Source organism: Pipra filicauda, unplaced genomic scaffold, assembly GCF_003945595.2.
Source record: "Pipra filicauda isolate LSUMZ 115617 unplaced genomic scaffold, ASM394559v2 scaffold226_size1812527_pilon, whole genome shotgun sequence".
Taxonomy (NCBI): domain Eukaryota; kingdom Metazoa; phylum Chordata; class Aves; order Passeriformes; family Pipridae; genus Pipra; species Pipra filicauda.
The window spans coordinates 635227-660126 of record NW_024104339.1 but is presented as its reverse complement, the minus strand read 5'-3'; the positions used below and the strand labels follow the sequence as shown (position 1 = coordinate 660126).

Below are 24900 nucleotides of genomic sequence, written 5' to 3'. Positions count from 1 at the left end.
CCCTCAAGGTGTAGCAAAACAGAGCAGTAAAGATTGAGACCCTACTGTCAGTAATACCCAGCTGCTGTAAAGGAAACTAATGGCCTTTCATGGCCTATTCTGAAGTCACCCTTGTTTAGGCAAAGGTGGTTTTGGAAATAATTACAGTGCTGCCTGCCCTTCTGAGACTGATCTGCGAGGCTTTAGTCTTAAAGCTGAATGTGTGCTTTAATTAAAGGTGCAAGTTGTAACTGGAAAATATGTCATGGGCTCTTTGGGTGATAATGGGAGTGAGAATAAAGCAGTAGTATATAGCCTTGTGGTTTAAGGCACTAGATTATGTAGGTCTCTTTATGAATATTTTAAAGATATTCAGTGCTTTCTCACAAGCAGAAACATCTTTGCTGTCACCTCTTCCGTGCAAACCCAGTAATGGCCAGGAAGGAGGTGTAGAAAAGTGAATGTGTTGCTGTAATTTGTGTTTTCCCTGTACAAGCTGCTCTTCTTTCCCTTTCCCACCCAGGTGACTGGCTTTGCAGTGTGTCTTTTTCTGTAGGTCTGGTCTGTGCTGTATGAGACAGGCACAGGCTTTTCCTTAATAAAATAGTCAAAGAGCTTTATTAACTCTCTTAATTCCACATTAGCAATGTAAGGATTGTGGCTACATGTGGGCTTCTAGCTTTAAAATGTCTTTAAAAGCAAACAAATTCAGTTCTGTGCCTTTCCCTCAGTGATAGATCTGCTTTATTGGTAAGTAAAAATAAAACCACCCACAAAAACCAAATAAAAAAATGCTGTAGTACGTGCTGTCATGGAGTATTTAGGATTCTGGAGCTGTTTGTACACAGAGCAGGTTTTCTGTGTATGTGCTGTCATGGAAATTTGTTCTAACAACCTCAACCAACCCATAATAGCTTTACCTTTATCTTGTGATTTTCAATTTGTTTTTACTCCTGTGCCTTTTTCACCAGAGATGATTCTTTTTGGTCACTGCAGGTGAGTTAAACACACAGGGAAGGTAAAGCCCCCCCTTAGCTGTTCGAGTAGAAAGTTCTTTTCTGCTCATACTCAGCACTGCAGGGAATTTGCAACATTTCACGCTGCTTATCAGTCATTAGTTGCATGTTTTATTTCTTATTTTTTGTTCTGGTTTTCAGTTGTTCCCAAGTCTGTCAGGAAAGGAGGTAAAAACAAAAGGCAGGCAGACCAATAGGTAGCAGCTGCAGGATTATTGAAAACAGATGTGCAGTTAAATGGGGAAATACCACAATGCCTAGATAAAAAAAATCAGTTGTGGTATAGAAATACCAGTTTCTGTACACTGTTAATATGGAAACCTATTTGCTTATTTAAAAAAAAAAAAAAGGAACTGTTATAATCTTGATATCCTTTCATCAAGTTGTGATATAAGGTCTCATGCTGATGAACATCACCACACTCTGTTTACACACACGCATTTTTAAAAAATCCCTTGGGAAAGGGGAAATGAGTGTTACGAGAGGCTGGAGGAAAGATCAAGACTCTCTAGGTAATGATTTTTGTTTCCATTTTTGTGTGTGGAGCCCTGTTGATGGCCTAGGATGGCTTTTGTTAGTATGAGCATGGAACAAAGAACAGGCTGTTATCCAAAATGGGGCTTAAATGCAGCATTTGCATTAGTTTCAGTTGTAATCGAGTTTAATTTCACACACCACTTTGGGGAGCTCAGCCTTCATTCTCCCCAATCAAAATTCATGCCTACACTTGTATTAATTCTAATAATTAATGTTGTGCAACATGGGGGGATATGGATGAGGGAACAGCCATATTTGTGGTATCAGACTGTGGAGACAGCAGTAATGTCGGTCCTTATTTCATCTTAAACACTGCAGCCCTGTGCTGTGGGAGGACACAAAAAGTGACTCGACCTCCTTGAAGTAAAACTAGAGCTTAGTCCTCATTGAGCAAAGCTTTAGGGTCTGCAACCAACTTGGTGTATTGTAACTCTTGAGCAGGAAATACCTTGTTGTGTTTATGGCTCTGTCAGTGCCCGTTGTAAAATTCTGATCCCGGTGAGTTTTAATTTCTCTGCATTCGGAATTAAAATGGAAATCCTACATTTTTTAGAGCAGACCGGTGAGCTTTTTGTGTCCCAGCTCTTTGCAGTAGTTACGGTGAAGGTTCCTATGCTGCCTTTGCAGAGCTGAGGTCTGAGTGAAGGAAAGCAAACCATCGGAGATCTCAGGGCTATGGTTAAGAATTCCTTTGTAATTGAATTACCAGGGAAACTTTGATTCAGGTTCTGTCTTGTTTCTACGTAGCTTTCCCACTGGGATTAACTGTGTGGTTATCCCAAGGCATCTTACCCAGGGACAAACAATCAGGGCAAGGGTTAACTTCATCTCCCCTCCACCCTGCTTTTCTGAAGGTGTGATCTGAGGCAAATGGAATGCCAGGGGATCTGGTGAGTGCCTGAGTGAGAGCTCTCCAGGACAAAAAGTAACATTAAGTAAAGCTTTTGCTATGCCTAAATAAGCAAGTTTTGCTCTTTTACTTCTTAAACAGAAAATGCTTGTTCCTTTTTTTAATGTTTAAGATCATGTAATTATATGGGTTGAGTGATTTCTCAGTGACAGACAGAAAGCTACAAACTTCTTCCACCTTGAAGTAGGTTGGTGGTGAGTAATGAGGATCAGATGGTTCTCAGGACTGAGGTGTTTTTTTCCTGGTGGCTTTTCTTGCAAATATGCCAGGCATTGATCTCTGTTTGTTTTAAAATTATCTGACTGCATCAATTAACATTCTCATTTGTGCTACCTGAAACCTATTTCTCAATAGAACCATGACATGACTTACACTGCATAAGGAATGAAAAGGATTTGGGAAAAACAGATAGTGGTGAAACTGGATGGAGGGAAGATAGAACACACAGAATCCATTCGTTGAGCCTTTGGGCTGAAAGGGTTTGTGCACTCATTTTTACCTGCTGGTATTTATGTTTTAGCTTTACTTCACCAATGAAAATTAATTTCAGGATGGTCCACACCCTAAGGTTTATCTAAATCCTTTCCAAAATGACCACTCAGGAAGTAGGATTAGCAGATCTGTATCTCTGTATGCTCTGTGACTGGAATAGCAAGAATACCTGGGAACAGAGCAGAATGCAGTGCATCCACCAGAGGTGGAAAGAACAAACCCTTCTTTTTTTCTCATCATTACTCATCCTCCTGAGCCTATCACAGTGCACAGCACAACTACAGGAAGAGTTGAGAAGTGAGGACAAAAAGGGAAACTAATAAGATGATTTATGGCTTTGATATCTGAAGACAGTACTGGTGAAGCGGCTTATTTATAAACTAAGTTACAACAAAGGTACAAGAGGGGGAAAAAAATGTAGTTAAGGCTCTTAGTCAGAGGCCTTGCATTTTGTCATGGAAAATACAGAGTTGGTGCTGATTTAGTAAAACACTTTCTCTGAAGTAAGTGTAGAACATACAGAGTTCATGCAAGCAAAATTGATTTTGTGACCACTTGAACCTCTTTGGGAAACCTCCAGAAGGTGTTCTGTTATTCTGAGAGGTGCATGTGTTACCCACTCCCTTCATCCCCTGTAAATTGCCAGAATGTTTAAAGTCTTAATTGAGAACCAGTTTCCAAGAGGAGGTTTTAACTTCTCAAATTGGACTGGAACCTGGTACAGGATTTCTGCCTATAAATTCTTAATTACACAGCTCAGAGACTGTTTAGTTGATACATATGCAGGATAATTGGGAAACTTCTGTACATGTTTTTGGCAGGAGGAGGAAGAAGAAGTACAGATGTGTATGATGGGGTTTTTTGTTTTAAAACCTTACTGGTGCCTATATATTTTTGGTAACAATAATGCAAATTACGAAGCCTAGAATCTTCTAAATCCCATATAGACTCTTCTTTTTAGAACCCAAGAGCATGTGTTTTTAAAGTGGAAAAACAAAACTACTGTTGCTTGGGCCGTGTGTAAGAATGAAAGCTTTGAATCCTGGTTTAGCTTTTCCTTTCCCCCACCCCTTTTTTTCCTGGAACAGCGATTAAACAGTGTATTACCCAGCACTTTCAAATTGCTCAAACTAGTTCTCTCCAATATAAACAACCCATACTGCAGAATTGAAAACAAATCTAAACAAAAAAAAATTATGTTTAAATTACGTTTGGAACAGTTGTGCCATTGAAGTGCTTTAAATGTGACTTACAAATACACCATTATTTGTATTTGCACAATTCACTGAAAAGGTTGGTATAATAGTGATGGAACAAGACTTTACATGGGCTTTTTTCCTTTTTGTGGATTGGAACAGCTCTGATAGGCTGCTCTTACCAGCAACAAGGAAATGACAGAGATGGGATGGATTTTTTTTTTATACATTCCAGCTAAAACATTGCTGTTGAATGTGCTCAGATCCCTTTGTTTCATTTTACATTCATTTGAGCAGTGAAAGCTTTTCCCCCACCCCATGTTCTTACTGGGTGGGTTTCTCGTTTCTGTATGATAATAGTTTATAATTTGATAAAGCTTCTTGTTACCTCTCATCCTACTGAAGCACCAGAGAATGTAAAAGCTGCTGGCAGGTCTCATGGCTGCAGTGCTGTAATTACACGGAGTGCTGGTGGTTAAAATGACCGGAGAGCTCTGGGACTAATTGTAAGGAGTGACAGAACAGGGAAGTTTTATTGCTGCAGTTCCCTGAATTATGTTGAGCAGCAGCTGCGTCAGCAGATTTCAATTACCACACTCCTGCTCCAGTCCCTCGGTGTCATTCTTGTTGGCATCAGAGTTAACTATTGATCTTTGTATTTATAGAAGCATTTTGTGGGGTTTGGCTGCAGAGGTGCAGTTTCTTGTTCGGGAAAAGCGTCACTTGCAAGGAAGAGATTTGTTTGGGAGCAAACAGACTGTAGCCACGTACAAAACCCTACAAATATGAGGACTGGATGAAAATGAAGAGATTGTACTGCTTATTGCCAACCTGTCCCTTAAACACAGTCTGTTTTCTCTCAGCGGGTTTGTAGCACAGTGCCTGTGTTTGCACTTATATAAAATGCTCAGAGACTGTGAAGGGAGAAACTCAGGGCTGGGGAAGGAAGCTCACTTTTCCAATGAGGATGAGAAATTGTGTGCTGATGGAGGTTTAAATCTTATTTTTGTCCTGTGTATTTGCCGCTTACTGTCTTCTGTTTGGGAAGAGTAACTGAGAATAAACCACCATCGATTTGATGGGATCTTGGGAAAATGTAATTGTGGTGTTGCAGGCAGCATTTACTGGCAAATACCTTTCCCAAAGGTGAGAGAAGGCAAAATGACTTAAAAATAATACTCTGCCAAGTGAATAAACTCTTGTGGGCCCTTTCTGACTCCTATAGGAACACCACAAGCATCCCTGCTTTGCTTTTGGAACTGGTATCATGGCACAGAAATAAAGGAAGGGCTGAACCTCAACCCAGGGAAACACAGACCCTTAGCATGGATGTTTTTTTGGCTTTTTTTTTTTTGGGCTGGGTTGTTTGGTTGGGGTTTGTTTGGTTGAATTTTTTTAAGTGGGATCTGGCTATTTTTTTAATAAAAAAAAAGTCTGTAGGTAGTTATCTGCCCTCCCCTTGTGTGCTGATTTACTTCCCCAGCTGTGTGTCACCACTCACCAGTGGGGTTTCACATCACGGGTTTTGCTGACTGAATAATTTGTCTCTGCATTCTCTAATGTGCTTCTGGCAAAATCACCTGGGGCAGTTTCAGTCACTGCTGGAGCCAGCTCATCAGATTTTGACTGGAGCAGATGAAGGAGCAGATGCAGGAGCTGGTCCAGGACCAGATCCCAGGCAGTGACACCCTGACGGTGTCACCCAGAGCAGGGATGGCAGCTGGCTCTGGGAATAGGTGTCTGAAGGGGTGCCTTCAGCTCTGCAAACAGCTGGCTCAATGAGGTTGTTTCTAAAACCTTGTGCTGGTAGAGCTATACAGTGAAAGGCCAGTCCTGGCATGAGGCTACTGTTCTTCTTGGAAATTTTTCCATTAAAAAATGGACTGTGCACAGCCTTTGGATGCAGAGTTTCCATGGATCAGGGGCTGGCTGACAGTTGGCATCAATTTTCTTATCTTCAGTGTTTGTCCTATTTGTGGGGGGCATTTCATTCACATAATTTATGAATGAAATTGCTAATCCTTTGCAGCTGTAGGATTTTTAATTTCTTCCCCCACCCCAGGCTATTTTAATAACAGCCAGTGGTATCAATAAGCAATTTTTGAGTGATGTTTGTGTCTGTCTACCCCACTCCCCGCGCCCCCACATTTCTCTGGCTAATCCATCACAGCATGATGGAATTCCGAGGGAGAAAACCGAGGTGCTCAGTTCTGAGATCACTTCTCCAGCAGTCTGTGACAAAGAGCTGTCTCTCTGTTTTATTATTAAGGCCATCAGAATTAAACGATTTAAACTGATCTGACTAATTGCGCTCATTTAACGTTTTAATAATTGAATGCACCGAGGCTGTGTAAGTTGTTAACAGTCATGTCCTTCTCTTTGCTTTGAGCAGTTTTACTCTGGGCACCGATCTCCTCACATTCCATATAGGTTATTGCACCTGGTATGGACTCACGCACGGCATTTAGCAGGGTACGAGCAACAAGATGCACACGAGTTCCTCATTGCTGCATTAGATGTGCTACACAGACACTGCAAAGGTAAGGCTTGTGCTGAGGCTTCAATCAACCAGGAATGTTGGATCAAAAGGAGGTAGAACGATCTCTTCTTAAGTATAGTGCCAGCACAGCACTCTTAGCAAATGTTCGGTAGATTTAAAATATTTATAAGTAAATAAACCAATCCCACTGTCGAAAGTTACCAAGAATTAGGAGGAGACAAGCCTGTACATCATTTTGAATCCCCATCATGTTCTTCTGTTACTGATTGTGAGTCACTGTCTTTTTTTTTAAATTACCATTTTAATTCTATTTATACTTGAGGTAGTTAGAACTCTTACTCAGTGTGTCATGGGACTGATGAAAATAACAGGGGAAAGGCTATGGCTTAATATTATTCTTAATATTATTCTGCTTAAATATTAACCTGTCCCATATATTTATGATGCCAAATTGCTGGTATAAATGTGAATAAGGAAAGAAATGAGAGGTTTTGGTGTCTCATTTTATTAGTCTGTGTATAACAATCCATAATTGTACAATACAATAAAAATATTCAGTGATGTGCTTTTAGACGTGAAGTAGGTAAGTCCTGATTTTGTAAAATCCTATGAATTTATGTATTTTGTGTTAGTTAGCTGAACTCAGTCTGAACTGAGTATTTCCCAATCTGCCAGTGTTTGCTCTAGCTTGGTTCAGTTATGAAGCACAGGAATTTTTCCTATTCCTCTAAGGGAAAAGTAGTCGGCTTGATACCAGCAGAACAAACAAAAAAATCCTTAGTTACTAGAAAGAAGCTTTAAAGCACTCAACTTCCCTCAAATGCTCTTAGGAAAAGCACTTAAGAGACTGGTTTTTTGGTTTATCAGAGGACTGTCAAAGGGAGGGCTAATGCTGCTTCTCTGAACCTTTGTGAAGTCTCCCTTTTATCTCTGAGATAGCCTTGCATGGCAGCACATGGGCTTGTTCAGATCCACAGTAGGTGCCTCCAAAAGAATCTTCTCCAAAAAAAGTACTGCTAAGGACAGGAGCACATAGAGCAGTTCTTTTGTAGTTATTGATATCTGTTATTGGGCAATCACTGAGCGAATTTCAGTAATCCTGATTAAACTGGTGTGGAAGTAGGGTAAGGAACAGAGTCTACTCAAATACTGACCTCTCCCTTCCCAACACTGAGCAAACTTATCTGCAAAGATAAATACTTCTTGGTTCCCATAAAGTTTCTGAATCATTGATATGACAAATCTGGAAGCTTTTTTCATCAGTTCTGCTATAAAATAATGTTCATACTTGTATAGTTCCCCATTTGTTAATGAAGAAGTGTTTGCTGCTCAGAATTGTAAAAAAACAAACAACCAAACAACCAAACTTGCAACAATAAAGGTCCCTGAGCTCTTCTCAGAGTGATAATGAATCTGAAAAGCCTTTCTTTTGAAAGTGTGGTTTGGCTTTAAATGAAAAATCTATCTGACGTATCTTCCTTGCCATCTGTGCACCCAGGTTTTCAAATTTCTGTTTCTAAAGAAATAAAGAGACTTTTATTTAAATATTGTAAATAATCTATACCACATCAAGGTAATTTAAAAGAAGTGGTTGAGCAGTTGTATGGGAACCAAACAAGTTAATCTAAACCAGAATTTCAAGTATAGTCATGCAAAACCACATTTGGAATGAACTAGTTTTGAATGTAATGAGAAAGTTTTCCCACTTGTGTATGCACATGGAATGCATGTGAAGGATACAGATGTAAAAATATTATTACTAATAGTGAGAATATGTCCTACAGCTACAATAAGCAAATAATACCTCCCCTGCCAATATTAAATATTTATTTTACTGAATGAAAAAAGCTTTTAAAGCTTCCAGTCTAATAATCAAGTTTTACAATTAACACACAGTAAAGTAGAATAAAATAGTGGGGAAAACTTTGCCCTGGGTTTTGGACTTTATTTATGATAACCAAAGCTTCAGGCACCAAAGTAAATGGGAGTGCTCCTTAGGGATAAATATCCAGTGATATTTGTTTGGCTGGCATTGGTCACTTATCCCTTTTCCATTCCATTTACTCACCTTTCTAGGAAGTGTCCTAATGCAAGTCAGAGAAAGCTGTGAATGCTTCTTACTGATCTGTCACTGCCTAAATTAGGAAAAATACATGCTGTTGATGTCCATTTAAAGATAAGACTTGTAATCCTGCATCCTATGAAGCATAAAATTAACTGCCCTGTGATGATTATGTGAGTTGGATGGCCCAGGTAGTTTTGTTTTGATTTGGTTGGTTGGTGTTTTTAATGCTGGTTGAATCTATACTTTGTTTCTGAATAAAAGGGATCAAGTCTATCATGCCTGTGCATCACTTGTTTTTCATTCCAACAGCTGGAGGGAGGTGATCTAACTGGAAAGTTGTATTTTGGTGGAAAAAAAATATGTAAATGATGTGTGTTTCTGCCCAGTCTGTAAAGTATTAGGTCAGCTTTTAGTCAACGTGACAGGTACATCGTAATTACCAGCCCTCTGGAAGAAATTCAGGGTTCTAATTCTGCAAACCCCCACAACAGTGAGGTTCAAATCATCCAGACACTTTGTAGTTTCCCAGCTTTGTCTCAGACATATTCAAACTTGGAGAAACTTAGATCAGAATTGTTATTTTCTTGTATGGAGCAATATTGCAACTCCAAAGGTAACATTCAGCCCAGAGACATGACTGGATGTGGGGGTTTCTTTATTAAAAGAGCACAACAATCAAGTGACAGAGATGGGCATTGGTACACACAGGTTCAAAAGGCAAGAGAAAAAAATTGAAGTAATTCTGTATTTTTATCCCAGACTTAATTCAGTTGTCTGACAAAAAGAAAGTAGTACTTCAAAACTGATTATTCCTCATTTATTTGGATTTCATGAAGCATTCTGCATTCACCTTTAACAAGGAGTGCTGCAAAGGAAATCTGGAGCCTGGTGTGAGGCATCATGACAGAAAAAGGAATGGTGTGCTGAGACTGGGGAGGAAAACACTGCCCTGCTCTGTGAATTCTGCTTGATATTCTTAGGAACAGATACAGCATATGCTTCTGAAACATGTCATCTGCTATGATCCGTATAGATCTGTGTGTACACTGCTTTGTCATAAATAACAAGCACATGTTCAAAACACTGGGGGCCAAAGTAAAGCAGAAATATTAACATTAATGTCTTATTTGATAGATGCCCCTTTTTAAATCTGACAGTTCTTGACTTCCTTTTTCTCATTTAAAAAATACAGAATGGAAAATGGAGGCAGAACTTCTTTATTTCAAAACCAAAAACAATGTTAGAAAGTTATTTGTAGCTGTTCTTACAGTTGCTATGTGTTATTTACCTTTAGTAGTATATTAAATGCCTGTGTATTTGAACACAGGTTAATATGCTTAGTTATTGCACAGACACAGCAGTAACTTTTGTGGCGTTTTTTGAGAGTTGCATTTAATTGGAATTCAAACTTGCAAACTCATCTGCCATTCTCATAATTACATTAGTGTGTACATTAATGTATTTTCAAGTTTGATTTTAGTCTTGTGCTGACCACTCTTAGAAGAAGCTGCTGATTTTTCCTGGTAAGAATTATGACCAGTTTTAAAAACAAAAATAAAACCAAAAAAAAAGAAATTAAAACCTCCTTTTTGAGACAGAAATGTTGAAAGGAACCTTAACTTGAGCACAACAATCTAGCAGCTTCTAGTTCTCAGCTGCATAATTTACCTCCTCTCAGCATCTGTTCCATATTGACAAGTGTGAGTAGGTGGTAATCTTACTCTTTTTTTTTTCCCTCCTCTCCAACCAAATGTCATGGGAAATAATGTTGAGTGGGTAATGCCCTTCTGTTTTGCTGGGAACAAGCTTGCCAGGATATTCTTTGGAGACCCTCTCGTCACTGATCCTGATTGACTTGGGTAATTGAAAAGGGAGAGCTGGTTCTCTCTGTAGGTGGAAATGGCTTGTCTGTTAAAGGTGCCCAACTGGGATGGTACCTGTGGTCCAGGAAAAAAAATCTCTCAACGCTTGTTTTTCTGCTTCTGCCCCCTCAACACAAACCAGAGGGAGATAATGTTTGGAATGGTGAGATTACAAGGACGTGGAGGTTCTTTAAAAAGGAAAAGTGGAGTTTTTTTAAAGAAGGATAAAAACCAGCAATTTTTAAATTTTTTTTTCTTCCTTTAAAACTTCTAAGTGAGCTATTTTTGTAGGTGAGAGATGCCTTGTACAGTCTCTCTCCTGTGTGCCCTCTTCATTAGCTTAGCAGCATTGAGACTTTTAAAAGCTCTTAAGTTCAGTAAGATTTAACTGAAATTCCCAGCAAGAAATGCCTGAGAGGGGGTCTGATAACCCCCAGCTTGAACCTCAGTACACTTGAAATCTAATTTTGGAGCATTTTGTTCAAGAGCTGTTTTAAGGAAACAATGTGCTTTTCTTGGAAGTTCAAACAAAAGTTTCTAAAGCCTAAATCGGGCAGCTGAGGGAGAGCTTTCCTGAGGCATTTAGGATCTAATTAACTCAAGTGGCCTATTGCAGCTTAGTAGGTATCACCTATGGCTGCTTTTCCACACTTAGTATTAGGTAGAACCTTTGTCAGGTTATATAATATTCTCCAACAAACTTCTAAAACTTCACTGGAAAAAAAAGAAAATAATCTTATTTCTTCCTGCTGCAAGAAGACTCCAGCTAGAGCATCACAGTCACAAGGAAAGTGGTCTTTTGCCCTATGCTTTTAGTTTTTTCAGGTGTTTTTTTTGATATTCTTGTCTCAAAATTAATTGGTTTTGAGAAATAGCTGTGATCTGAGGAGTCAGCATCTTAGCATTTTAGTTTCAGGTATTAAATACTTCCAAGAAAGTTAAAGACACTGGGAAACATGGCCAAACGTAGTTCTGTCACAGCAGTTCCTGTTGTAGGAGATGGGAAGACATCTTAAAGATGTCCTTCACGAAATAATCAGCTGGTGCTGTGAAATAGTTGGTGTGTGCATCTCTGACTGCAAAACAAACCCAGTTGCATCCTACCCAAGGAAAATAAACAGTGCACAGCCTTGGAAATCAAAGGAAAAATGTATCACTCCTGGTTCACCTTTGGGGAATGGAGGGAGAAAGCTTTGAACCTGAGAGCTGTATGAAGAAGTTTTTGGTTATTTAATGCTCTGGTTAGTATAAGAAAGCTGAATTGGCCTAATCTCAGCACTCAAATCATAAAAATTACTACTATGCTCCCAAGACCTTGTCACTCCAGTGAGAGTTTGTGATGCCTAAAAGATGGAAATGTGTTCACTGTGCCCCTTGGGAACTCAGAGGATTGCTGTGTCTCCAGGGAAGCTGGAGGGGGACACAGCATGATTTCCCCACTTCAGATAAGGACATCTTTCATTTTCCCACTGGTGAAAATGTGTATGGAAAGAACATGTTGATGCTGAAAGGATGGGATGGAGGCAGCAGGCTGGGGGGGCTGATGGGTCTTCACAAACCCTCTCCCCTCACTCTACTCGCAGAATTTGACTGGGATATAATTAAAAAGTAGCATTTGCTGATATTTCTTCTCTCTGTTCATTAGGAAAAAAAGCTAAATGTTCATTTTCATCAACCATCTTGGCAACTCCTGTATCTTAAGAGCTGATCTTTATTCCAGGCAGTGCAAAGCAAATCTTTGTAAAGGGAGATACCCTGAACAAGGGTTTGGCTAAGAGCTGATATGGCTTAAAGCATCACCTCTTCAGGAGTGAACTGCAATTAATCACCTTTGATTATATTTTTCTAGAAGTTCTCATCTTGTTTCCTTGCTTTCTTCAATGTGCAATGTTTTCAGGGTTCTGTATTGTCCATGTGAACTTGCAGTATAAGTTTGTTAGAAAGAGTTGCAGGAACACAGTCCAAGACAAACCAATGTTCCCTTGGAGGATTTTTGACTTCTGAGCCTGTGTTTGCATTCCTGCAGGTGATGATAATGGGAAGAAGGCCAACAACCCCAACCACTGTAACTGCATCATAGACCAAATCTTCACAGGCGGACTGCAGTCAGATGTTACCTGTCAAGTCTGCCAGTAAGTCATTTTTTCCTGATCCTGGGCTCTGATTTGATTCTGCTACCCCTCCAGTGCAACAGTGCACTGAACCTTTTCTGTCTTGAACATCAGTAAATACCAGCAAAATTCCAGCAAGGCAAAAACTGTGTAAATGCAGCATCTTGAGGCACCAGCACAGATTGCCCAGAGAAGCTGTGGCTGCCCCAGCCCTGGAAGTGTCCAAGGCAGGTTGGACAGGGCTTGGGGCAAACTGGTCTCATGGAAGGTGTCTCTGCCCGTGGCAGAGGGTGGAGTGGAATGAAATGAGCTTTAATGTCCTTTCCAACCCAAACCATTATGGGATTCTATAATTTCTATCAGGTAAAATGCAATCTGTTACCAGTTAAGTGTCATATATTAAGACATACCAAAAAGTTGCATAGAAGGTACCGTGGGCTTATGCATATAAACTCTACTAATCTAGAAAAGGTTGTTTTCCAAGTTCATGAGGAAGAGACTCCCAAGAGCTCTTTGGATTTGAAAGTACATAATTGCAACTACATTTGAAGAAAATTCTGATACAGAACCACAATTTTCTTCAATCAGGTGCCTTATGTATCATCAGGAGAGGTTTCAAAGAGGCTGATACTTCATGTAATCTCAGGTACCAGAAAAAAAGGTTTCATGAGATTAAGGAAAAATGTATTTGTTGTTCTGCTTTGTACCGGAGCAAGTTGACTTCTTTTTGGAGGTGTTTGGTGTTGCCATAGCACAGAAGTCAGAGTTCTTGTTTTTTGTTCTGCCTTGCATTCTTACTGTCCTGCAGATGGACTGTGGGGCTGGGCTTGTTTGAATCTGCTTTTATTCTCAGTTTCCTGGAGGGATTTGGAGAAGATTTACTGTAAGGAAAACATAGGAAATTTTGTTCTTTGCCTGGTAGACCCACAGAATCCTTATGTGATAATGCAAAGCCTGATGTGTTATGACACAATATTAACATTGATGAAACTTTAACAAAAGAAGTTTGCTTTTGAAAATTGACAACTTTTGCACAAATGAAGCAGGGGAGAAAGGCAGAATGTTGAAAGCTTAATGAGATTGCAGAGTGAAAGACACTAGTTTTAGAGGAAGGGAGTACTCAGAAAATAAACATAAAAGGTACAAGAAGAATGTGCTTCCAGATGAAGAGCTTAGACTCCGAACTTGTGGAGTTCTCTTAAAAATGTAAATGCTGCAAAAGATTTGAGTCAATACTAGTTAAAATTTTGAGAAGCTTTTTCCATGGTCTGGCTCTTGGCTTGTCTTCAGCTGTCTTGTAAAGAAATATGATGGAGAACATAAGCTACTGCTTGGTGCAGTTATTCTTTGGCCTTTCAAATTCCAAAGGCTGTAGGAGATGCTGATAGGAACTGCAGAGCTGAATTCAGTGCACTGCTGGGCAGCAAAATATTTAAAGGCTCTTTATTTTTTTTGAAGTAGGCTTAAGCACCATCTTCCTTGTCTTGACCAGAGAAGACCAGCTTCTAAACTGCTTGGATGGCATGTAGCTGCCATCATTTTTATACTGGTCTATGACCAGTACCTGTATCTCAGAGTGACTCTGCTCTGAGTCACAGGGCTCCAGTGAGTGAGAGAATGTATTAAATGCTTATATGTTCCATTTAGTACATCACATTCGTTTCCCCAAACATATGGCTTTTAAATATTCAGGAAAACGATCAATTGTGGGAAAACACTCTAGAGCAGCTCTATTTTCTGTCATCTCTTAGTGCCCTCTAGGGGTGATGGAGATCCCAAAGCCCTCAAAATGCAGTACCTGGTGTGCACCCCCAGAGCGAGACAGACCGTTCATTTTCCTTCCTTTAAACACGTATTGAACCGTTCTCTTTCCCACAGCGGTGTTTCCACAACGATAGACCCGTTCTGGGACATCAGTTTGGATTTGCCAGGCTCTTCCACCCCGTTCTGGCCGCTGAGTCCGGGGAGTGATGGCAGTGTCGTGAACGGGGAAAGCCACGTCTCGGGCACCACCACTCTCACAGACTGCTTGCGAAGGTACAGCGTGAGCAAAACACAGTTTTGGGGGGGACAAACAGGATTTGGCTTCATCCTCTTTTCCAGGTGGCACTAAACAGTAGGACTGAGTGAGGCTTTGTGTCCCCTGACGGTGTTTTTACACGTATTTTTGTTGTTTCCATATGAGAAAGTGAGAAGGCAAAGGAGGCTCAGAGCAACAGCAGGGCTGGCAATAAGCACTCAAAACCTGTTGCCACACGATGCAAAGGGAAAGCAGATTTTGCATTGGCTGCTGCCAGGCAACGTGGTTTTAAGTGATTGAAATCACTAGTGTCTGCCTCCATGTTCTGGGTGGTGTAGGCTAAGAAAGCACATAAAAAGTGTTCACCATGCATTTAATATTCATCTAAGTACGAATCTGATGTTGCTCTAAGCAGAGCTGAGGGTCAGCTGCTGCCAGCTGAGTTGTAGGGGTGTCATTGAGGATTAAAGGAATTGGGCTTTCAAAAGGAAAAGCTAATTCTGAGCCTGAAACTTGGGCATCTTGGAAACAGGTACCTGGAGAGCAGGTTATGGCTTTCTGTACAGTTAACATGGATCTTTTAGAAGATCTGAAAGTCTTTTTTTTTTTTTTGTGGCAAGTGTAGATATATGTCTGAGGAAGAGGTTACCTGGAACCTGGGGCACAGCTAATCCTCCTAAAACAAGAATTCATAATCTCTAACATCTGATTTCTGAGTTGTTACTGTTAAGATCAGTAATTTTCAGGAAACAGGGGAATTAGTACAAAGGAGAAATTGCTCATGCAGGAATGCATCAAGAGGCAAAACTGGTTGAATTTTGGTGACTTTCTTGAACATGGAGATTAGTAGAATCAGAGATGATGTTGGGGGAGGAAAAACATCTGGGTTCAAAGATACCCTCAAAGAGTATGGATTTTGGAAAGAAGTTGAACTCTAATGGATAAAGAGGATGGGTCTAGGTTTTTACCCAAAAGTTAGCAAGAAGGAAAGGTCTGTCAACCAGTGTGGCCATGCAACTGAAGTTGGCTTGAAGAAGGAAGGATTGAGCAGGAATATGACACAAAAACAGAAAGATGAGGGCACTGAAACAATAACAGCACATTTGTAAACCTCTTTAGAGACTTAAGAGAAAACAAACAATAGCAAAGGAAAAAAAACCAGCAAACCAAACCCAGAGAATGATGGCACATAGGCCAGATAAAGGAAATCTTGTTAATTAATCAAGAGGAGAGACCAAGAGGCTGTGAGATCATTTAATGCTGGAGTCTGCATTAGTCATAGTCAGAATGAGGCAGGGCAGGGTTACCCCCACACGCTTTGTGTGCAGTAATGTAAAATTTTCAATTTTATTTCAAGATATTTCATTTCAAAAATCCTAGTTGCAGGGCAGGTTCTGGGAAGATGACTGATTTCCCCGTGGAAGTCTAAACTTGGAGGAAAGGTCTTAACAGTCCATGGTCCTGCCCTTTCTGTGCTGACAATATCTGGAAAAGAGGGATTTTGCTTTAGTTTGTAGTGAGAACATCGAGGTAGTACATTTTCTCTGAGCAGTTCCCTGTTCTGTAATGGTCTCTCCCATATCTCCCTTGAGCAGTTCTGTCTGAAAATTTTGAAAGAGATTTTTCTAGTTGTCAACACAGGGTTTTTTGAAAGGTATCTGTATTTTGAAAAGAACTTAGTGTTTACAGCCCTTTCCATGTCAGAGCTTTGATCCCAACCCTGGAGGGCTACAAGGTAGAAGAGTGTTTTGCAGAGGAGTGTCTTCCATAACAATGTTTTTGGGTTTGAAAACAAAAGATCTTTGCTTTCTGTATGAAAATTAGCTGTTCTGCTGTAGGAGATGAACTGACACTGAGCTCCTTTCTCAGACACTGATGCACCTCAGTGCAATATTCCCAAGTAGATCAGTGGTCAGTGTCAGATTTGAGCCTCTGAACTATTAGCACTTTACATTATTATAGGGTTTTTTTTCCAAAAGGCACTTAAAAGCCATGGACTCTGTGTCTTGTGATGCCAGTGACCCACAGGTAAAACTGTTTGCAGCATGTGTGAAAAATCATCTGATTGTTTTGTGCATCCTTCTACTTCTCAATGTATTTTTTAGGTTTACAAGGCCAGAACATCTAGGAAGCAGTGCCAAAATCAAATGTAGTGGTTGCCATAGCTACCAGGAATCCACCAAACAACTCACTATGAAGAAGTTACCCATTGTGGCCTGTTTTCATCTCAAAGTAAGTTCACAGGGGGCTGACAGAGCAGAGGACGTGATTTCCCCTCTGAGAGGATGAGCTGAGTTCCTGGACATATCTTCTGGCTTTCACTGACTAAACTTTTATGATATAAATTAATATAAAAAACAGCTTGCATTGCCCAGCTAGATTTTCTATTAAGATAGTGTGACATTATCTATAATGTAGCTTTGCAGTATGTCTGTGGGAATTTAACCAGCCAGAATCCAGAAACAGGATGGAAAGCTGGTCTAATACGTGAACCAGCATAGACACCAATCTCCAGTAACACTCATGGTAATATTTTTACACTTTCACTGAAAAAATGCCTCTGTTGAAGGAAAGGCATGGAAAAGTTCTGATAGCAGTGGAGGAACATTTTTTGTGTCATCCCCACTGCGATGTAGTTTTAAAGATTTCCAAAGCAGATGATGTCACATGGAATTATGGTAGATAATACTGGTGCCCTCAGATAGTTTACTCCTGTACAATTTCTGTCTGAAATGTGGTGCTAAGTGGGGATTCTGCTCTTTGGGCAAGTCAAGGTGAATGTGCTCATCCCCTTTCCCATACTCAGTTCAGTATTTGACTGAAGATTTTTTTGAAAATAAAGTAGTTTTCGTAAGTGATTTTGTTGTCCTGTCTATGCAAAATGCAAATTTCATTTTACTTCACGTGTTAAAGCGAGAAAGAAACTCGAAAGATAAGAATTGCAGAAGTCTCAGCTTTTCACATCTGGATCTGTTGCTAGGGAATTCTTACGGCATCACAGTTGGAAAATAATTAACTTGAAGTGTAAATAGAGCAGAATTTCTGAGAAATTGAGTGAGAAGCTGCCTTTAAATAGAAACTCATTCATCTCTTTCTGGTATTTGTTCCTGTTTTCCATGTAATGTTCAATCAAGAAGATGAGGAGAGGATGGTGGGTATTGCAGGCCCCTTTTGGCCGAGGGACAAGGCTTTTTTTGCTATCATATTCCATTTTTTGCATTAATTTGAATTGGTATTCCTGTGTAGGCTTGACTCCTGTCACTTGAGATGATTGGATGGGTGGATTAAGTGTGTGAATCTGAAGGCAAGCTCCAGTTGTCACCAGTTCTGTGTGCCAGGGTAGGCAGCAGCCATGGATTTGAACAGTCCTAGTATAAATGAACACTGGTTTGAGTAAAGGCTGTGTGTTCTCTCTCTGTTTAGCATATTTTTTTTATTCATGTCACTTAGGAGTAAGTTTGTATGCATAGATATTAAAGTAAACAATCTAATTAATATGGTATTACTATTGAGCCCAAAAATGGTGGTTTATTTTCCTGGTAGACATGTGTTAGAATTTACATGGGGTTCCCAGCCCAGAGAGCTGGTAGGAAAAATCTGGGGGTGTCCCTGCAATACTGACTCTTAATATGCTTTCATGTTGTTGTTTTTAAGCTTAGGACATTTATAAAAGACATAAAACTTAGTCTTTGTCTAAAGAAAAAAACCTGTCCCCCTTTGCCTGCAGCGGTTTGAACACTCAGCCAAACTGAGGCGGAAGATCACTACGTATGTCTCGTTTCCACTGGAGCTGGACATGACACCTTTCATGGCTTCCAGGTGTGTACCAAGTCCAAAATCCCCCACAGACCTGCACAGAACTGGTTACCAGTTCATCCACGTGCAGCATGAAACATGGGACATCCCTGAGTCTCAGGATAGAACAGTATGGATAGCAGTGCTTCTGCTGGGAGCTTCTCCTTGAGAGGTGTAGCTTTTCTAAACTCATTTTTAGATAAACTGTAGAGTTTCATGTGCCTGAAAAAGATTTATATTTAAACATTACTTATTTTTTTTTAATTACTGTGTGTTATGTTTCTTGTTGCCAGTTGAATTTATAGACCCAGATCCATCCTGCCTTTAGATCTGTTTTGATCCCATCACCTGAGTGCCCACCCACCAACCATCCTGTGCAGTTATCCAGACTACACCCAACCTTATGCCTAGCCTTGTATTCATGAAGTTACAAAAATCCTTCCTTTCTATTCCTGCACATATGCAAAGCTGGAGTTTTTTGTTTTGTACCTTCAGCTTTTGTTTAGAGAATGCTGCAAGAAGCAAAAACATAGTCCCGACTAAAATAGGTATTTCTAATTGGTGTTTAAACAGAAACAGCAAGACTTCCTCCACCTCCCAGGTTTGTGGAGGACGTGCCATTTATACAAATACACCTTTATGAAAGGAATTTAATCAGCTCAGTTAACGAGTATTTGTCAGTACTCCATGCAAATATACAAGAGGATTTTCAGATTTGATTTATATCTGAAGCAACGCAGAAAGCCCCAGAACATGGCATCTCAGAGAGAGCTCTGTTTGATGTTAGAATTTTACTAGTCATGTCAAGGTTTGCCTGCCCTCCCCATTTCCCTGGAAAAATGTAGATGCTTCTACCAGGAGAGAAAGGAGAGCCCTGAAGCTCTGTTAAATAGTGTTATATTAAGAATATATGGTTTATTCCAATACCTTCTAGAGATTTTGAGACTTCCCTGTTCCTCTGTGATGAATTCTCCCTGGATAGAACAGGCTCTGCTGATGAAAGGTATCCAGCATAATGGAATAGAGCTGGGATAATCAGCAGGCATAACTCAGTAGTCTGAATTTTACCGGCTCTGAAATCAACAGCATAATCCTATTGCTGCTGTCAAAACACAAAATGAATTTACAAGTCAGAGCCAGGATGATTGACCCATCACGAGATAAAGGATTGATGTAATTAGATATTTTCCTGGGTTTCAAATACAAATCTTTTCTTAACCTGTTTTTAAGCTTTTTGGATAAAAGATTTGACGTAAACAGATGTGTGTTTGCAGCACTGAAGCCTTGACCAGGAGCAGAAATGCTGTTTGTGAAGTAGCATTGCTCCGAGAGCAAATAAAGCATCCTTAGCATCCTAATCAGCCTTTTGATGCTCAGCAGTGTTGTGGAGTAAGGACCCGGGTTTGGCAAACAGGCTGTGTCATGTCAGACCTATTTCCTGGGTTTGGGAAGCCTCTGCTTTAAGTGACTGGATTTTTGTGTGTGTGTGTGTTGCAGTAAAGAGAGCAGAATGAACGGGCAGTACCAGCAGCCGACGGATAGTCTAAACAATGATAATAAGTAAGTGGTACATTCCATGACTCCTACTGTGAAAGGTAGTTGCCTTCTAGAAGGAGATACTCTGCTGTATATCCTGCATTACCATATTTGACAGCACAGCAAGTCTGAACTGTTGCAAAACAAAGCTTCACTCACTACAATTCCTGCCCTTCCATGGAGTTTGAGAGCTGGGGGTGATCCCCCCAGCAACCAGGCTGTGGGCAGAGGTAAAACCTGGTTACAGCCTTACAGGGGATGGGGGTTTCCTTTAAGTAATCCTCTTTCTATTGCAATGGCCAAGGGAGTGCCAGAAGACCAAAGAGAGTTTATAGAACAGTGACACTCAAAGGCCCAGATAGATGATCCCAGTAATCCTGGGATCTCTTGGTCAGGTATTGATAACAGTCAGAGTAAATGATATGGAATTTGCTCAAGAATGTAAAGAGGGTGTAATTGAAACCAGTATCCATAGCTTTATGGGAATAAAAATGGTCACACAAACCCTATCTCTTCATTTAAATAAGGTTACAACTTTCATTGCTAGTTATGTGCTGCTGTTGTGTATTTAAATTCAAGGCACTTCATTTGCTACTGAAAGTTTGAGTAGGAAACTGGAATCACACAAAGATTTAAAGACAAGCTAACCAGGTTTTGGTGCAGGTGTCATCCAGGCAGGTACCAGGCAGGTGTTGTGTGGTCCTACAGCTTGATTCATGAGGAGTGGGGTGTTTAACAGTGTTAGAAAAGGTCTGAAAGAAACAGCTAATCACTGTTGAGGTTTGCACATGCCTTAAGTTGGAGAAGGTGTTAAAAAAGAAGAGGATTTAGGTAATGAGAGCAGAGGCACCTGGGCTGCTCAGTAATCTGGGTGCCAGTTAAAGAGCTGGGGCAACCTTGGAATCCTCCAGCTGGGACTGAAATTTGTGCCCGTCCTAGTTGGATTAAAGGACTCCACTAGAAGAGGGTGACTATAAATCAGTGGCTCTGTAGGCATTCAGTGAATAGGTGCCTTGTGGTGGCACCACTGTGTCAAAGGAGCTCTGTGAATTTTAAACATGAGTAGGACAATATGAAGTGAGATTAGAGAGATTATTTTACCATTGGGCAGCTGTGCTTGTATCACACACACAGTTCGAGTATAGCATTTTATGAAAGAGTTAAAGAGAGTGGAGAGCATTTGAAAAAGAGCCACAAGTGTATTTAGGACTGGAAACAAAATCTTACCTTTGAACAAAAGAGCTGAAAACTTCAGTCTTCTCCTTTTTAAGGAAAGAAAAGGAGAAGGAAAATGAGAGCAACTTGATTATCAGTATCTTTGGAACAGAGTTGTGTCTGCTGTTTTTCAGGCAAATGCACAGCAGCATCTGAGAGCTGGAAGTTGAGGCTGAATATATTCAGTATTTCAAAATAGGTACAGACTTTCCAGATTAATGACAATTAATCAATAAATTAGTTCAGAAATATTTAAGATTGCTTCCTTCTCCATACCTCAAATGGATTTTTTCTGGTTCACTGGAGCAATGCAGGGAAGTAGAAGGTCAGACTAGATAATCAGTGGTCCTCTTCAGGAGTGTACCAATATCAATATTTTAGAAGAAAAATCTTTGGTAGCCAGTAGTAGTAAAGCTGATGGCTGTCACCAGACTGGAGAGTTGCAGAAATAGCAAAACAGGAAAAAAAAAATGCGGGTTTTTCCCTTGGCAAGGACTCCCTCTTCCCAGTAGATGTTAAAGCTGATGTTTTATTGATGGATCAGATCCTTTACCATTGCTTATATGTGTTTGTGAACAAAAGCTTCTGCCTGTCTAAAATGTCCGTTGTTTTTCCTCTTTTGATCCACGTATTCATTAACTGTTTTCTGCCCCAGGTATTCCTTGTTTGCAGTAGTTAATCACCAGGGAACCTTGGAGAGTGGGCATTATACCAGCTTCATCAGGCAGCACAAGGACCAGTGGTTCAAGTGTGATGATGCCATAATCACCAAGGCAAGCATTAAGGATGTGCTAGACAGTGAAGGGTAAGTGGTCAGCTGGGAAGGGGAAAAGAAGGGAAACTGTGACTTTAAAAAACCTTTCAGTCATAGAGAAGGATAGTTTCTGCCTTTGAATACCTCCTGTCTCTGTGTGGTGTTCAGTTCTTCAGCATCAATCTATGCATAATTTTATATATATATATATATATACATATATATATATATATGCACAATTGTTTTAAAAACCTGGATTTGCTGAAGGAAGAAGAGGGGAAGGATGAGGAACATCAGGTGACTCAGCAGTGTCTGTAACTGGTGCTCATGTCCAAACTCTTGCTAATGGAAAGGATTTTGAAAACCAGAGTGATGGGATCACCCAGTGTGGGAGCAGTACTTACCTCTATGACACAATCCAGTCTTTGCCTGCAGAACCTTTGGATTACTATGAATGTAAAAGATTTGAAGAAAAGCCATTAAGAAAATGGTGTGACCCAGAGTTACAAGGCTCTGTGGGAGGCAGGTAGAGAACATGAGCTGTTTCTTAGCTCATGGCTTTAAATTGATTTCGGATTGACATTATGGTTTCACACAGTTGCATTAATCAAGTTTTGGGAGTGCAGAGCAGCAGTTTGCAAAGGGAAGCACCGTGGTGTTCCTCGTTTGAGAGAAGCACTGGGGACTGGTGCTTAAAGCAACTTAAAATCTGAAGTCTTCATTTTGCATTTTCAACTGTAGACTTGGTACTGGCAAGATAAGCCTTTACTGTTCTTACTTTAATTATTCCTGACGTTTTCAAGGATTGCTGCAGGCACAATGTTCAGTTTGTAATTTTTTTAATAGATTTTCCTGTTTTGGGTTTTTTTTTTTCATTTTTTTGAACTTCAACCCAGAAGTGAAAAAAAAAATAAAATCCATAATATCTGAATTTTAGTGTTAAAAGATTTGACAAGGACCTTGTGCTTTGAGGTCAGCAAAGAAATGAGTTTGTTGTAAATCAATCACAAGTGGCTGGTGCCCAGGGGGGGATGGCTGTGGAAGGACCTGCCAGAGGCAAGGAGGAGAGGATGTGCAACACAACTGTTGCCTGTCCATCTTATCAAAGGCTGGTTTGAGCTCTGATCCATTTCCCTGGTTCAGATAAAGGCTGACACTGAGTAGATCTGCACTGTGTGAGGGAAGCTCCATAGGGCTTGGATGGAAGGATAACAACTGGAAAGTGTCAGAAGTGCTCTGGAGCATTTTAAGGCTCATCAGTGGCTGTGTGAGCTTGTGATGAGACTCCTTCTTCTGACGTGTCACTGCTGAGGGCTGGGCTCCTTTCTGTACCAGCACACACACAGGAATTAAGGACAGGAAGACTTTCATCCTTTAAAACACCAGATTTGAGTACAGATTGAGACATTGGATATTTGATTGGGAGTGTTCACCCACATGGCTGCTGCTTCCTTTTGCTTCTGTACCTGTAAATGGAAGGCAGTTTGCAATAATCCTGGTGTCTGATGCTCTAGTAAATGTGACTCTAAAGCAACAGTTGCGTCTTAAAACACCTTTATTTTGTGTCACATTAGTGTCCAGTTGATTCCTGTCTGAGCACCAACACGGTCCAATCTTCCAGAGCTTTCACGTTCTAAGTAAATTGTACAACAAGGTTTGACTGTTTCACAGAATCACAGAATGGCCTGGGTAGCAGGAGACAAATTTCCTTAAAAACTCCCTGCCCTGGGCAGGGACTTCTCCCACTAGACCGGGTTGCTCAGAGCTCCATCCAGCCTGGCCTTGAACACTTCCAGGGATGGGACATCCCTGGGGCTCCTGTTTGCTGTTTTGGGACTCTTGTTTGATGTGTAATGGTTCGGTTTCCTCAGTTGCTGGTAAAATTATGTCAGTTGGCTTCCCTTCTTCTCATCCCTGGTTACTGTCCCTGGAGTTGCTTCAAGAAATTGCAAAGAAAAACCAAATGAACAGCCCTAATATTTTATGATCCCATCAGTGAAAACTCTCCTCTGCTCCAATGCAGAGCAGAGAACTGAAACTGCCCCTCTGCTCTCTTGCAGATATTTGCTGTTCTATCACAAACAGTTCCTGGAGTATGAATAGCCTTATCCAGCAGCTTGTCAGATATAAACAAGGAAGAAAATACGCAAGCCTTCTAAATCGACACACAAACCTACCTGAAATGAAAAGACCCATTAAAAACCAACTCGCACTGAGCTGTAACAGGACCTACTTGACACTGACTCAAAGCCTGGAGAGTGAGAAATGAACAATGTCCGACGTGTGTGCGGTCCCACGAGGACAGAAAGGGGGAAAGGAGGCTGCAGTCAGTCACTTAACAGAGGAAATATAAAATGAAAGGAATGCTCTGGGTGGGGGAAATGGGAGCAGAGGAGTCCGGGCGCTGGTACATCTCCTGTGTTCCTCCAAAATGTGTGTGGGAAGGCAAAGGGTTCTACCCTCATCTCCATAAAGCATCTTCTCCATTTGGTGCTTCAGCTCCAACGACCAATCATATAACAGTTAAAATTAAAAATCCAAACCCATTTTTTTATGCATATGGGTCTGAAAGCAGTAGAGTGGAGGAGGAGGGGATGAGACAACTAAAGGACTTTGCAAGTATCTTTTTATTTGTGAATTTTAGTTATTAAATAAATACAGTATGAAACTATTAGGCTCTTTTTTTTCCAACAACCATAAAAGAAATCCTGGATTGTGGAACTGAAGCTGCAGTACTCAGACAGGTTTTCAAGCATGCCTGCTTGCACAGGTAATGTTCAATGCCATCGGACTGCTCATCAGAAGCATCAGCACAGATTCTGTTCTGTTTGAGCCCTTTTTTGTTTTGTTTTCTATAAATAGCTATTTTCTTAATTTTTTTCCTTTTATTCCCTTTTTTCACGAGAATGAAA

At 40.4% G+C, this 24900-nt stretch overlaps 1 protein-coding gene across 3 annotated transcripts in view; it reads left to right on the top strand.

The window, feature by feature from the left end:
- USP22 (ubiquitin specific peptidase 22) overlaps positions 1 to 24660 on the top strand; it is a 97048-nt gene extending 72388 nt beyond the window's left edge. For all 3 annotated transcript variants that reach the window (XM_027743017.2, XM_027743016.2, XM_027743018.2), the window contains 8 exons: positions 6523 to 6670; positions 12584 to 12689; positions 14547 to 14705; positions 16794 to 16920; positions 18416 to 18507; positions 19981 to 20043; positions 21890 to 22039; positions 24049 to 24660. In XM_027743017.2, coding sequence (XP_027598818.1) covers positions 6523 to 6670; positions 12584 to 12689; positions 14547 to 14705; positions 16794 to 16920; positions 18416 to 18507; positions 19981 to 20043; positions 21890 to 22039; positions 24049 to 24091 — 888 coding nt within the window. In that variant the 3' untranslated portion in view covers positions 24092 to 24660. The remainder of the gene's footprint in view (positions 1 to 6522; positions 6671 to 12583; positions 12690 to 14546; positions 14706 to 16793; positions 16921 to 18415; positions 18508 to 19980; positions 20044 to 21889; positions 22040 to 24048) is intronic.
- The last annotated feature ends 240 nt before the right edge of the window (positions 24661 to 24900 follow it).